Genomic DNA, 15,072 nt, shown 5'->3' with positions numbered 1-15,072 from the left:
AAAATAATATGGGTTATTGTGAAATGATGCAAAATGCTTAATTGGGCTGATAAAAGAATGAAATCATTTTGCATGTCAAAAATAACCATCTACCACTGTACCTCAAAATTATAAGCAATGTCATTTGGAAATAAGCCATACAAAGACTAAAATAAAGATAATTGTCTTTGAAAGGGACATATCTTGATGGCTCTTTAATTACCTCCCCCCCCCCCATCCCCTTATTTTACTTTAGGATTTTCAACTTTGGATCTTAACTCAGATCAATATCAACTTACATGGATGTAGAAATGATCATTGTTACTGATGTTGGTCTTAATGATGTTTGGCGTTTCCTTCGTTCATTTGCCCGACAGTTAACAGCAACAGTCATGTCACTACAGTCAGGCTGATTACAAATCTGACTGGACCATCTAGTGTTCACTGAGGTAAAGGCTTCTCTTAGATTCAAAGCCAGGGCGTCACAGAAGATAGCAGAAATGTTGGGATATGCCAGCTTCATCATTACTCGCCTTCTAGCTTGGCTCTGAACCACTGAACATTTAAAAATAAGAGAAACTCATTCATCAATAACTATTCACGTGAGTATATTTTGCATATGTATGAAGTGTTATTCTTTGTCAGATAACAAGAATTTAACAACAATTCTTTGTAAAGACCAAAATATTACTATGGCTAGAGTCGTGGCACACACCATCTCAGATTTTCATGAAACTTTCTCGGTGATTGATATTCATAAGGTATGACATTACACACCATCAAAATTAACCCCTTTGTGGTAACTGCGGTACTGCTCTTTTGCAGGGCAAAATGACATCATTTGATGAAATATGACGTTATGTCAATTGTTTTATTTACGTCATTTAATTATCTATCTTCTAAAATTTCGGCAAAGTATATCAATTTGCCCTGCAAGAAAGCAGTACTGCAATTATCGTAAAGGGGTCTATAATGTCTTTTACCTTGGTTGCCATGGCAACCAATTTTATTAATTCATATGTTAAAAAAATTCAGAATATTTAGAAGAATTAATGAATCTGCTTGGTTGTACAAAAAAAGACGATCTAAAAGTAACTGATAAAGATAAAGTTAACATAACTTTAATGTCATATTGTGACACTATTATTATTTTTTTACTTGGAGAAGCAACATCAAATAAAGAGCTCATAAGGGGCAACCAATGTCAACAGCAATTTAATTAACCAATAAAACAGCTCAAATAATTAAGTACCAGTCTTAAAGACAGTTCAACTGCCAGAAGTACATTCTCTACTCTGATTTTGTAAGCTACAGGTATTTATCCTATGACTCACATCCACAAGATGGGAAACGAAGTGGAATATTTCTGTTGGATGGGTTCCAAGCTCCTGAGGGTCCACAGGTGTAAACATTAGGTGTGTACCGATCGATCCTACGATTGGCATCAGTGCACCCAATGGTGCATCCAAAGTAAGGGTTGTAGCTCCTCTCACAGGCCCTTGTACCTAGATGTGGAGGGTCAGGATCTGGACACTGCTCTCCTACAAAGAAAGAACATGATGCATATGAACCACATTGATCACTGGAGCAATGTAAATTTTTCTAATTGTTAAATTAACATACAGGTAAATCTTCATGGCTTGAACTTTAGTTGCTTGATCGCTCAAAGTGAGTCTCTGGTCCCATTTTTTCCTTATATAAGTAATAGCTATAAGCAATTTTAGTCTTCATTTCTCAAACTCTTGATCTTTTAAAAACCCTTGATCCCTCAAAGTCAAACAGCAGTCCAGTTTTTCATAGATTTGAACTTTTTTCCTTAAAGATGAAAAATCCTAATGATTTTTTTTATCGAAAAAGGTACTCCCCATCGGCATCCGGTGTTCACATCCATAAGTAAACATGTGGAAAATTTAAAAAAAAATAAACTTAGCAGTGTCACTAAAAACACAGATTTCTAATACATCTACATTGTATTTTTTGCTCTATCTCTTTAAAAAATTGATAATAGTTCATAACAGTTTTGAACTGATACTAAGCATTCGAGTAAATTGACGTTCAAGTACGAGTACGCACATTTGTTTTTCTTTTAACAGTTGCTTTCAAATGTATTGTTTAGTTAATTAACTTAATTATGATAGAAAAGTTTTACTTCGTTTCATACAAAAAGTACAAAGAAACATCGACCCGCTTATGCAAGTTATGCTATTTTTCTGGAATGCTAGCTATACCGTACCTTCATACCCACATGAAACACAAAAGAAAGTCCTTTTCTTGTTTTGTTTCCAAGAATCGGTAATAATGTTACAAAATATCGTGTTAGCTAGGGGTTTATATGTAAACCATTATGAAAATGCACAACTTTTCAAGACTTTCCTGAATAAGATCGCATCTGTACTAGTGACCGATGATGTGGCGCACCCATTATACAGAGGTCACTCCAATTTTCCTGGGACCACTATTGCTTGTAAATTGTAATACACATGCTCCATCTATTCAACAAATAAACTATCCCCATTTTTGTCATATCCTATCATTTAGACCTTTATTTAAGAAGGCAATCGATAGAAATCAAAATCAATAAATAGTTCAGAATTTAAACATCAAAAACATTAAAAAAAATTACCCAAATATTCATTGAAAAAGAGAGAGAGAGGAGAGAAAGAGAGAGAGAATTTATTAATGCAAATGTCAATAAAAAACAATAACCAAAAGAATGTTTAAAGAATAAAAAAATAATGTTTCAAGAATAAAAAATGTATTTCTGAAAAGTTGTATCATTTTTAAAATGTGTAATGTTTATTTTAATATATCCAAAGTTCAATAAAATAAATATTTAAAATCTAAACATTTTTAAAATTGAAATTATTTGAAATATTTAAGTCCGGTTTTTAACGATTACACAAAAAAATGTACAAGAGGTTGCCAACCCACATTTTTTTCATTATATAAAAATTTTTTAATGCGTTTTTAAGCAAACTGACCATATAAGTGTTTATTTTTTACCATGCAGTTCAAAAATTGAAAATGTAAGTAAATAAGGCTATACCCTCTCCACCGCCCCCCTTTTTTATTACTAAAGAAATTCACACACAGTATTACAGCCACATTGTAATAGATAAATAAAAATACGTATACATTGTTTTGTTATCTTAATATATTAAACTATAATTTAGCTCTTCTAAATATGTATATATCTGGTTAGTTTGCATAATTATGATTAGAGTCCAAATTCATACAAATACCCGGTAAGTTAATTTGATGTTGTTTTGAGTTAAAGAGAACTTGGAACTGCATCTCACTTATGGGAATGTTCTGTTAACATTGCATTTTGTTTCCATGTTTGTTTGACTGTAATTTGTGATTTTGTTCAAGTTTGTCTGTTAAGCGGTTCCATATTTTGTACTTGTAAATAATAAAGTATCTATCTGAATATTCTCACTACTTGAACTACAGTTTTTCAATGTTGGTAAAACTCAAGTCAGTTCAAACTACCCATCACATTAAAATGATGACAGAAATTCCTAATTTTGGGGGAGTTGATTTTAATGAACTCTCCTATGCAGTTACTCTGGCAAACTGAAACTGAAACAGTGTTTAGACCTAAGCACAAATCATCACCGCTGACAAGACTGAGATATTGAAAATATTAGATAAATTCTGTGTACTGTATGCTGAACCATTAATTTTCAAGGAAACGTATTTATAAATACCTTAAAAATAGTCAGATTTTAAATAGTAGGAACAATTTAGATATATTTTGTAGTCCTATGTATTCCTACGCCAGAGTTCAATTTAGTCTCGTTCAAATTAGACGCTCGGCTGTATCCGTTAATCTCCAACAAACAGTGAGTAGTCGGAGATTAACGGAGACAGCCGAGCGTCTGGTTGAACGAGACTAGAGTTCAATATTGCTTGGTTCCAGAAGTGTACAATTTTTAAAATTATTTCTACAGTGAAACTTCTCAAAACCGGCACCCCTGAAAACCAGCACCCCCTCAATATCGGCCGATTTAAAAAGTCCCAGCCAGCTCTCTCTTCATTTCTTATATATAAACCCTTAGAAAACCGGCACCCCCTGAATACCAGACACCGGCCGTTTTTTTGTCGGCCGGTCTTTAACAAACTTGTGAAATATACCCTCACAAAAGCTGCCTATAGCCAGAGGGCAGAGACACCCGTATAATTGACAGAAGGTGTGCAAACAGCAGGTACACCGACTCGACAGAGTGTTAGTGTGATAAGTGTTAATTACGCGTGCTGAATATGGTTTTATAGCGAGTTGTTTAATTAATGTTGTTATATCAAATGACTGAGAAACCGTGGGGTGTTTTTGTGTTTATTCTTATTTTATTTTTTAATTCATCGATTTGATTCGTATTTAGTTATTGTATTCTATTTTATACTACACTGAGTAAAGATTAGAACTCGGCAATTAGTCGAGTCAATGATACAAGCGGCTAAAATGTTTAGATAACAAATTCTTGATAAGACATTCTAAAATGTTTTATCTACTGTGATTTTATATTCTACATATACACAAAAAAATATTTTAATTTCATTTCAGATGTTTTCAAAACTAAAATATTTTATCACAGTTTCAATGTAAACGCAATATGATATAAATGCCTTTCAAAGGAAATTTGACATATGACTTTGTACACACGTACATGTACAAAGTTGGTGTTCTATCTTTGAGATTATGTTTTCGCAATGCTTTTACATATTAACTGTAATTGTAATTATGTTAATATGCATAATTCATTTTTACAATGAATATAAAAAAATCAAATCTTATTATTGTCTGTAAGTTACAAAAAGCATTATACCTGTATATATCTTTACATGTATTGTGTTTATATAAATGGATCGAACAGAGACATAATATCCTTGACAATGGCTGGTTTTAACTAAACCTCAGTAAACCAGCACCCCCTGTAAATCGGCCATTTTGTCCGGTCCGGCAGTCTGCCGGTTTAGAGAAGTTTCACTGTATTACTGATACATAGTTTGATGGAATTCTATCTTTAAATATTACACAACATGATTCATATGGGGTTTTCTCAAAATTCTTGTCGGAAAAGTTCGAGAATTCATATTATAAAAATGTGCGTAATTCATATACAGATTAGAAACTACTTGCCATGCAAAATAACATATCGTTGATTTTAAAATTAATAATAATCGATAAAATCAACTCCCGTCAGTACTTCAGTACTTTGATTATAATAGCTTGTCGTAATAAGTCTGAATTATTTTTGGTTTCTTAGTGTTTCTTTCTATTAAGCATAGTATAGACGCATGTTCTCATGCTGGAGACTTGGTTTTTTTAAGGCCAGAAATTATGCAATCTTCCTTACCTAAACCAAAATGCTTAATAATGGCAGTGCACTCTGATATTATAGAATAGATGTGAAATAGATATCGAAGTGATAAATGTTTATTAAATTTACGCATGGAAAACATTCAAAAGGCCTTGTTTATTAACAAATAATGAATTTTGCATGTATTGATTTTCATCAATTGGAACCCCCCTCCTTTTTTATCAATAATATGCTTGTTAAAATAACATCGAGATGAGGAATTAATCTGTTCTACAAGTTGTTGAATAAATTGATCAATGATTCTTTGCTTAATTGTAGGAAAAAAGGTTGCACAATGTATATATTCCTGCTCATACCATCTATGTCCTAGACCTATTTCAAAAAGTTTATTTTTAATTACATTTACCCAATTTTCAGCAGGTGCCAAAGACGATTCACATTCATTACTGTAATCCGGTGAATATAATACGCAGTAGTGTACAATACACACCCCCCACTTTGGGTCTGAAAATGGTGAAAAAAAGCTTGTTTGGATGTATAATACGCATTTAAAAAATGACCAAACGGTAATCCTGAGTATCAACAAAGCAGTTATACTTTGTATGCACGCTCAACTTCATCGCGGGAATACGCTACCGGAAATAAGAAAAACAATATTTTCTTAGATACGGATTTATTGTAACTAATACATCGCGGTAATATCTTTAATTCATAATCAATGTTTTAAAAAGAACTAGTATTAAATATTCTACCGTAAATAAAATCAACTACTTTTAACAAGCGTTATATAATTGTTTAGTCATTACAATCCATGTGAAGTGAAAAACGGACGATGTACAGGAATGGAGATAACGGACCTAATTAAATTCTTAAATGATTCCGATGATGATCAAAGTGATCAATTATAGGTCTGGAACATAATAAAATATGTGCACAAATAGTTGTGTTGTGTATAGTACACTTATAGCCTAAGGGGGGTGTCTGAGATACCCAAGGTGTCAAGCGTTAGCGGTGGGGGAGCACAACTGTTTCAATGGCTTCGATTAACGGAATAGGTTATAGAATTATTTATATTCATAATTATTTGCAATAAATCAGTTAGCATTACATGAAAATGGTTAAAAATGAGCCAAATGATGTGCAAGCTGTTTTCAAAGATCGGTTACAAATAGCACGTGGCCATCCAAGTCCGCATTCTATTAATAACATCTGTAATGGCGGCGTACACGGAGATAAAGAATAGGCAGTTCAAATTAATTTTTAAAGGCCATTTTGAAACAGTTTATTTATTAACAGACTTCAAGTATACATTTTCTTTAATTACATGCTATAACAATGATTTCCTAAGGGTTAAATAATAATATATATGTGATAAATGAAGGAATGTTACGATGTATAGCGGGGTATCGGTCCTGTCTGTGAACAGCATAGGTAATACAGCAGTATGATACCCCGTGCTTCAGCTAGGGAAAAAATATGTCCAAATCCTATAGGGATGTATAATACGCACCCCTTTCTCACGGTAAAAAATGCTGGGGAAAAAGTGCGTATTATATTCACCGGATTACGGTATACAGCATTTCATAACAGGACTGCAAAATACAATTCTGACTTTGTGACAATTTGAACCAAAATTTGAATATTCTAAATGTACTTTTAAAGAATGAGTATCATAAACATTTGTTAATGATTCCAACACCTGGCATTTACCTTAACCTTATATAGTATATCAGAGAGGACAATATCATACCTGTTAACCTTTCAAAGCTGCTATGTGGGAGATTCTCCCCCTTACCAACTTGGCTAAGGGGGAGATTTTGCGTAAACGACGTTTTTTCACGTGAAATGCAAATATATATTAAAAATACTGTTAGATACCTTATTTTACCATTGTAATTAATGCATTTGCAATCATTTTAAATTTTATCATTTCTATGACTACCAGTGTGCAATTACAACTTGTGTTGCTGTACATGTTCAGAAAACTATTATTTTGTTTGCATGGTACAAAACAAGAAGTCAATAGTGCCACTTTTTATATTATTTATATTATAAGTCTTCTTATTGTTCAGTATTGAACCATCACTGCATGCTGACATCTAGGGTAAACACAGAAAATTTATTTTGCCTATTTTGAATTTGCAGTGAAACCCAGTTGAGAAAATACCAGAAAATAATATTCATTAAAATTATTTTTTGCCTTATATATAGGATAGATTTTTTATTCACAAAACAACATGTATTTCTCCAGCATTTTTTAAAAATGATCTCTGTTGTAATGTCTATAGCATATCCCTGTAATTCATAGTACCGCTACTATAAACTTTAACAAGAGGCCCAGGGGCCACATCGCTCACCTGAGCAAAAATTGCCTTAATTCTGATCAAATTAGCATTACAGTATCAAAATATCTTGACAACTGAGTACAGTAGATCTTGCTAAAAAAAAAATTGAAAATCTGCCAATTTTTATCAACCTCTTATTTTTTGGTAAATACCAAGCCCCTTTTGTTGTTGTACCTGTAAGAAGATTTGTCTCTATTCCTATATACCCCCCCCCCCCTCCCCCCATTTCATGGCCCCATTTTTCTCTAGGGAATCATGGTTTCATCAGACTTAAATCTGCATAACCTTTGCTTTCACACTAAGTACTGAGTTTTGAACCGAACACTTTCCCAGAATAGTTTTAAAGATTTTCTCTTCATATTCCTATGTAAAAATTCAAACCGCCATCACGGTCCCGCCCTACCACTAGGGACTGTGATTTTGCAAACTTGAATTTACACTACCCGAGGATGCCTCTACACAAGTTTAAACCCTTTCTGGCCAAAAATTCTTTAAAAAGAAGATTTTTAAAGATTTTCTCTATATATTCCTAAGTAAAAATTCATCCCCCATTGTGGCCTCACCCTACCCCTGGACTATTATTTAAACAAACTTGAATCTATACGATCTGGGGATGCTTCCACTCAAATTTGGGCTTTTCTGGCCTAATAATTTTGAGAAGAAGACTTTTAAAGATTTTTTCTATCTATAAAAATTCATCCCCCATTGTGACCCCGCCCTACCCCCAGGGACCATGATTTGAACAAACTTGAATCTACACTTCCTAAGGATGGTTACATGCCAATTTGAGATTTCTTGGCCAAATATTTTTGAGAAGAAGATTTTTAAAAGATTTTCTCAATATATTCCTATGTAAAACTTGATCTCCCAATTGTGGCCCCACCCTACCCCCGGGGATCATGATTTGAACAAACTTGAATCTACACTACCTGAGGATGCTTTCATTTCAATTTGAACTTTTCTGGCCTAATAGTTTTTGAGAAGATTTTTAAAGATTTTCTCTATATATTCTTATGTAAAACATGATCCCCCTATTGTGGCCCCACCCTACCCCCGGGAACCATGATTTGAACAAACTTGAATCTACACTATCTGAGGATGCTTCCACTCAAATTTGAGCTTTCCTGGCCTAATAGTTTTTGAGAAGACTTTGGCTCAGGTGAGCTAAAAAAGGTTAAGTTTACAATGCAATAAGTTGTTAAAGTTGGTTTCTGGAAGAAGAGACTTTGAAAATTTTCTTAATAAATATTGAAATTTTTTTAGTTTTTTAATCTTTAGTTTTTAAGATCTGTGTACAAACATAGAATTGTGAGCAAATCTCTGTATCTTGCTTATAATTCGAAGCTTAACACTCAAATATGGTTAGTAAATAGAAATTGTAAACAATTATATAAAACACAAGAAACATGCACTATAACAAATAAAGAACACAATTTATTTTTTCGAAATGAATCATATATATACATGTACATGTATATACCTACATATTTCCGACAGCGATATCAAACTCTATTTAAACTGAATAAACTCGAGAAAATGCCGAGCATCTCAACAAAACCTATTGCATTAATATACCATTACGCAAAATATAATGCCGAATTACCGATAGAATGAATTGTATTTCAGTACTTTTTTGATACATCAGATTTTGCTTAATTTGCGCAGGTAAACAGTTAACTGTTTGATTTACCGAAGTCTCTGTTTGATTTGATACGTAAAAATCACGAAATACAGACGATAGTTCCCAGGTTACAAAGCATAAATAATGAAAACGAAACGAAAATCAGAACAAGTTAACACCAACGTCATGTGTGAAAACTGTCAACGCATTGAAATATTTAGCCTCAATTTACTTCACAAAATCGGCACAAATACATTTTGCATGTTTCAAAACGCGAACTGTTGCACAACAAGCAAATTCATCATAGTCAGATCGACCCTTTTTCGTATAATGTCATGGCTGCTTTAAACAAAGAACCTCGTTTTAGATGTATGGAATACGAGTCTTGGTAAAATGGGTACGCAAACCTGGGCCGTGGCAAAATAAAAGCCGGGGCAGATCGGCAATCGTCAATTCCAAATACGCATTATTTTGCAGCAATATTTACAGCAAATACAAATATACTGGTCCATCAAATATCCTGAAATTTTAATGAGATTGGCAGATTAATAACTGCCAATCTTTTGTTTTGCCCAGGCCAAGTCTTGTCTACCCATTTTACCGAATGCCGAATCCGAAGCTATTAAACTGATTGAAACACGCCTTTCCTTTATTATTATTTTCGTAATAACTCAGATTTGAAACATAATTAGACCTTAATTTTTGCAATTTATATTTTCCTTCCCATAAGGATAATTTATGCTTAACAACGTTGAATTGGAATCAGTAGTTCTTGAGAAGAAGATTTTTTAAAATGCACCCCCCTTTTTTTACAGTTTCAAGGTTTTCTCCGCTTTGAATACAGATCTGACTTTTATTTCTGCAATTTATATTCGCCCTCCCATAAGGATGCTTTGTGCCAAATTTGGTTGAAATTGGATAAGCGGTTTTAGAGAAGAAGTTCAAAATGTAAAAAGTTTACAGACGGACAGACGGACGGACGGACGGACAGACGGACGGACGGACGGACGACGGACAAAAAGTGATCAGAATAGCTCACTTGAGCTTTCAGCTCAGGTGAGCTAAAAACTCTTGTGACTTTTTCCTCGAGCTTCACTTTTATCTGTAGCTTGTATAAACACTCTGTTCCAAACTCACTTTGATTTTTACCGACCGTGCTGGCCAGACAGAATTAGTCACGACTCACTGCACGTGGCTTGGGTGCTTTACCTGTGCACCTGTTCAGTGACACCACTGGCTGTTATTGTTTTCTTTGGTGTTACAGAGTAAAATCAAGATATTTTAAGCTTTCACTTAATTTTTTGATGAGGCCTATGCATAACAAAATACGTAACTGATTTAAGTCAAAACCGGAAGTAATCGTAAAAAGTAAACTGGGCTATAACATGTCATACTATGATCACGGTAGACAGTATTTGGATGGATTTTGATATATTCAAGCTACACAGCAGCTTTTTGAGCTCAAAATCAGAGAAAAACCCGCAGTGGTTGTTGAAATTTGCATGCAAAGATTCAGAATGGGGGGGGGGTATGGGGAAGAAGACAAATACGATTGCGGGAGAAATTTGTCTCCCGCGCGGGAGATAGGTTGGATGCGGGAGATCTTAGATTTTTGGGCCGTTTTGCGGGAGTCTCCCGCGCAATGCGGGAGGGTTAACAGGTATGCAATATGATGTTCTGATTTATCATGCATGCTTGCAGTTGGCGTATTTCACACCTTATATCGAATATCATTCTTCTTTAATAATGTGGAAACTTGAGATCAAGTCACACGAATCATTTGACAATTTAATAATCTCTTTTTGGAAATCTTTTGTGGGGAATATGTATGTTGTCGTACTTTCTTATGAAAGTTCAGAATTGTGAAATCGTTACAATAAACGTTTTTTTTTCTTGGAATTTTTCTTTCAATGTTTTCTGTGGTGATTCATACGGGTTTAATGGTCGTACGTTTAATCGTAGACGTAAGTTTGACGCAAGAGTTTTTCGAAAGATTTTGCTTATTCACAAAATATCATACATGTGACGTTATGTCAAAAAACAGTCGTAAGCGCTGGATCCGCCTCTGCATGTATGTATAATACACACTCCTATTTTGGGTCTGAAAATTAGGGAGAAAACATTGTTCAGGTGTATTATATGCACAAAAACTTATGAGCAAACGGTAATCTTGACTGTTAAGAACATTGTAATTTGCAGGTAATTTTTTTGTGAAAACAATTTTAATACATAAATGAAAGGGGCTAATTTACCCTGGTTTGGGGATACTTTTACATTTTGCTGGCATATACTGTCACCACATTGGGGCGTCTTTCCTATGCACATATGCCAGTATAATGTGATTGTATCTCATTTGTTAATGCAATAAGTTTTGACTATTAAAATATATCTACTTTTATTGAAAAAGGGTAGCAATTATAAATGTTTTAGCCATCTAAACTTTCTAAAGGACGAGTGCACTTATGGGCCCCGGTAAAAAGTGAAAAAATAAAGAATCAAATTAAGCATATTTTTTCCCCTAACATTATCTATTTATATCTATTCCATAAGAATTAACAAGTTTTAGCGCTGAATTTATTGTTTATAAAAAGCACGAAGCTTTAAAACATAGTAGGGGTCAGCAGACATTCTTGATTTTGTATAGTAAATCGAGGACAGGCATTCATTTTAAAGCCTTTGTTTACTGTCAGCCTAACCGAGTACAAACGTGTCGAAAAGACAAAATACGCATTATACATTTAGAAAACTCCTGTGAAAGTAAGAAGTTTGTACTCGGTTAGGCTGGTACCTAAAAAATGAAAAACGTATGAAAATTTCAAGGTTTTTCCTATAGCAAGCGAAAGCTATTACCTGCGTGACCCATGTTTGAACTCACGCATGGAATAAATTTTTCAAACAATCACGTGGTTTCTATCCAGGTAAACGTTTGTCAAATGTGCTCACTGTAAAACATTGACACGTTTTAGATCGCTTTCCATCATCTTTGTATGGTCAGGAATGTTTGTTTGTCATTATGGAAATATGCAACTTCAAAGCTTCATTCGATTTTTTTTCAGACGTAAAATAATACATAAAGTATAATTCAGCAAACGCGCCAATCGATCCACCAACAGAGCAATGTTGATTTAAATGTCTCCTCCCTCTAATTTAAATAGACACAATTCAAGTAGGTTCGGTTCGATTTTTCCGGATTTAGATTATTTATAGGCATTTAAAAATCCTCAATTTTTTACATTGTATGCTAATTTTGGTAAAATTAAGCGTGCATATAAATCAGAAGTATCCATGAGTGCTTAACTATTACGAGAAAAAAGAAATTTTTTTTTATATTTTCTACATATAAACGGCACTGAAAAAGGGCCCATTCTCTATAGCTTAAGTGCACTTGTTCTTTCTAGCATTTGATAAGGATGCACATTACTAAAACCATACATCCAAGGCAGGCGAATTAAGGTACCTCACTACACCTAGACTTATACTTTTTAAGACACTTAGTCACAAGATGGCGATTTAAATGTTTTGTAAAACAGTTTATATCCTTCGACAAGGTTGTTTATCGTCATAGGTAAGTGCATGGTTAAAGTATTGGGCTTCTGAACTGCAGATCATGAGTTCAAATCCGCCTGGAGCTTTTGTTCATGTTTACTGAACTAAATTTTTGAAAATGTAATTTTTCATCCAAAATTGCACATTTTTTGCCTATATGACTAAGATACTTCTTATCCATTATAATATCAATCACAATCAAAAAAAATTCTGCTGATTTGAGAAAATATTTCAAGGTGTAGTGAGCAATCTTAATTGTAAAACTGTACAAAACACTTAACAAAATGAATCACTCTTTCTATGATAAACCATATTTACCCTACGTTTGGTTACACAAAATTAACTATTGTCATTACATAATACTAGTACATGTACAGTACTCGCAACGTTATTTTTTTACAATCCTATCCTATGGTATTGTGTATCAAGCCTATTGTATCGTGCGTGTATACTGTTCAATCGTGCATTAATCCTATCATATCGTGTTTGAATCCTATTTGCACACTATTCAGACGTGACTTAACGCGATCCAAATTATCGCAGTGCAACGCACGAACATTAGTATGAATGTTTTACAATTTTTTGTGTACTCGCAAGAGTGATACATGATTTATAAAGATCGTAAGATAAATCGCTGGTGTTAATGCGTCTGTTTTGCTCAACGTGTCTCATGTACTGTGGTTTCATTCATATATAAGGGTACCAATTTTCGTGGAGAAAGTGAAAATCACAGTTTCAAGGATATGTGAATTTGTGGCCAATGATCCAAGCAATACAAAATGTTAATAGAAGTTGCATTTCAATGAACATTTAATTTCGTGGATGAACTCAAAAACGAAATCCACGAAAATTGATATTCAACGAATATTGATGAAACAACAGTAATCTTGCGACGTTTTACTATCATTGCACGACTTATCAGCCTCTATATGCCATGCTTTGCTACTGGTATATATGCCCTGTATAAGTATCTGTGTTTCAGAACAAAATTTATACATTTATTGCATAATGGCGAGGGAGATCTTAACCATGCATTAAGTTTTTGAAAATCTCAAAGAAATTCTAAAATATTTGGATGTAAAATGTAGGCGGGAAACGGGCGTTAGCGTTCGTAGTTCTTTGTATTGACGACCACCTCCCTGCCTGAAATCTTTCAAAAAGAACGATGAAACCTACAATTTTGGAGAAAAACTTAAAGATCTGGTCTACAAAATCGTGGATTCATTTTTCCTTCCAGGTGTGTGGGAGTAGAGAAGATAATTTTTAAACATTATATGCATTAACACAAATTCATCCATTTTGGCCCTGCCCTAGAGTCAAAACCCATACTCCTGGGGACATAAAATTTAAAATTTTAGTAGAGAACTTCCTGGTTAACATAATTATAAGTCAGTTTTTCATACAGATGTGTGAGAATAGAGAAGAAAATTTTAAACATTATATGCATTAACACTATATTGCCATATTCCCCCCCCCCCCCTAATGTTCTGAACCTCTGACCCAGAGGCCATGAATTTCACAATTTAGGTAGAGGAGTTAGCGGACATTATAACCATGCATTCAGTGTTTTGCCCACATGTTTGGGAGTATACTGTGGAATCATTAATTTTCGTGGGGGTCAATTTTCGTGGATTGCTAGAATTTTACAGGCTCGTGGGGACGTAATTTCGTGTATTCTCTTATATCTACAAAAGGAAACATGACTTTATTACTTCAATTTATTAATTCGTGGAGGATGTAAATTCGTGGATAAGAGGTACCCACGAATTCCACGAAAATTGAGCCACCACGAAATCTAATGATTCCACAGTAGAAGATTTAGTTTTTAACAAGTATATATGGGAGTAGAGAAGAAGATTTTCAAAGATTTAATGCATTTTAACTACCGGTATATTGCTATATTGGCCTCACCCTAGAGCCATAACCCCTGACCCAGGGGCCATGAATTTCACAATTTTGGTAGAGGGCTTCATGGACATCATAATCATGCATTTAGTTTTTAACAAATATACATAGGAGCTAGTAGAGAAGAAGATTTTGTAAGATTTAATACATTTTTTACTATATGGCCATATTGGCCCCACCCCCTATTCTCTAGTTTTGGTAGAGGGCTTCATAGACATTATACCCGTGAAACCAGTTTTTTTTCTCACTTGTGGAAGTTGAGATTTTTGAAAATTTGTTTTTTGTATGCATATTTGGCCCCACTTGTGGTGCCCCGGGGGTGGTCAATTTAGATTCCTCTTACCATAGAGATGCC

General features: G+C 34.0%; 1 protein-coding gene across 1 annotated transcript in view; it reads right to left on the bottom strand.

Moving 5' to 3' along the window:
• Positions 1-274: 274 nt before the first annotated feature.
• LOC128165080 (sushi, von Willebrand factor type A, EGF and pentraxin domain-containing protein 1-like) overlaps positions 275-15,072 on the bottom strand; it is a 37,785-nt gene continuing 22,987 nt past the window's right edge. The window contains exons 7-8 of the mRNA XM_052829288.1: positions 1,314-1,520; positions 275-534 (exon numbers count right to left, since the gene is read on the bottom strand). Coding sequence (XP_052685248.1) covers positions 275-534; positions 1,314-1,520 — 467 coding nt within the window. The remainder of the gene's footprint in view (positions 535-1,313; positions 1,521-15,072) is intronic.

This window comes from Crassostrea angulata, chromosome 10 (genome assembly GCF_025612915.1).
Source record: "Crassostrea angulata isolate pt1a10 chromosome 10, ASM2561291v2, whole genome shotgun sequence".
In the NCBI taxonomy this organism is placed as follows: Eukaryota; Metazoa; Mollusca; class Bivalvia; order Ostreida; family Ostreidae; genus Magallana; species Magallana angulata.
This window is presented reverse-complemented; position numbering and strand designations above follow the sequence as displayed.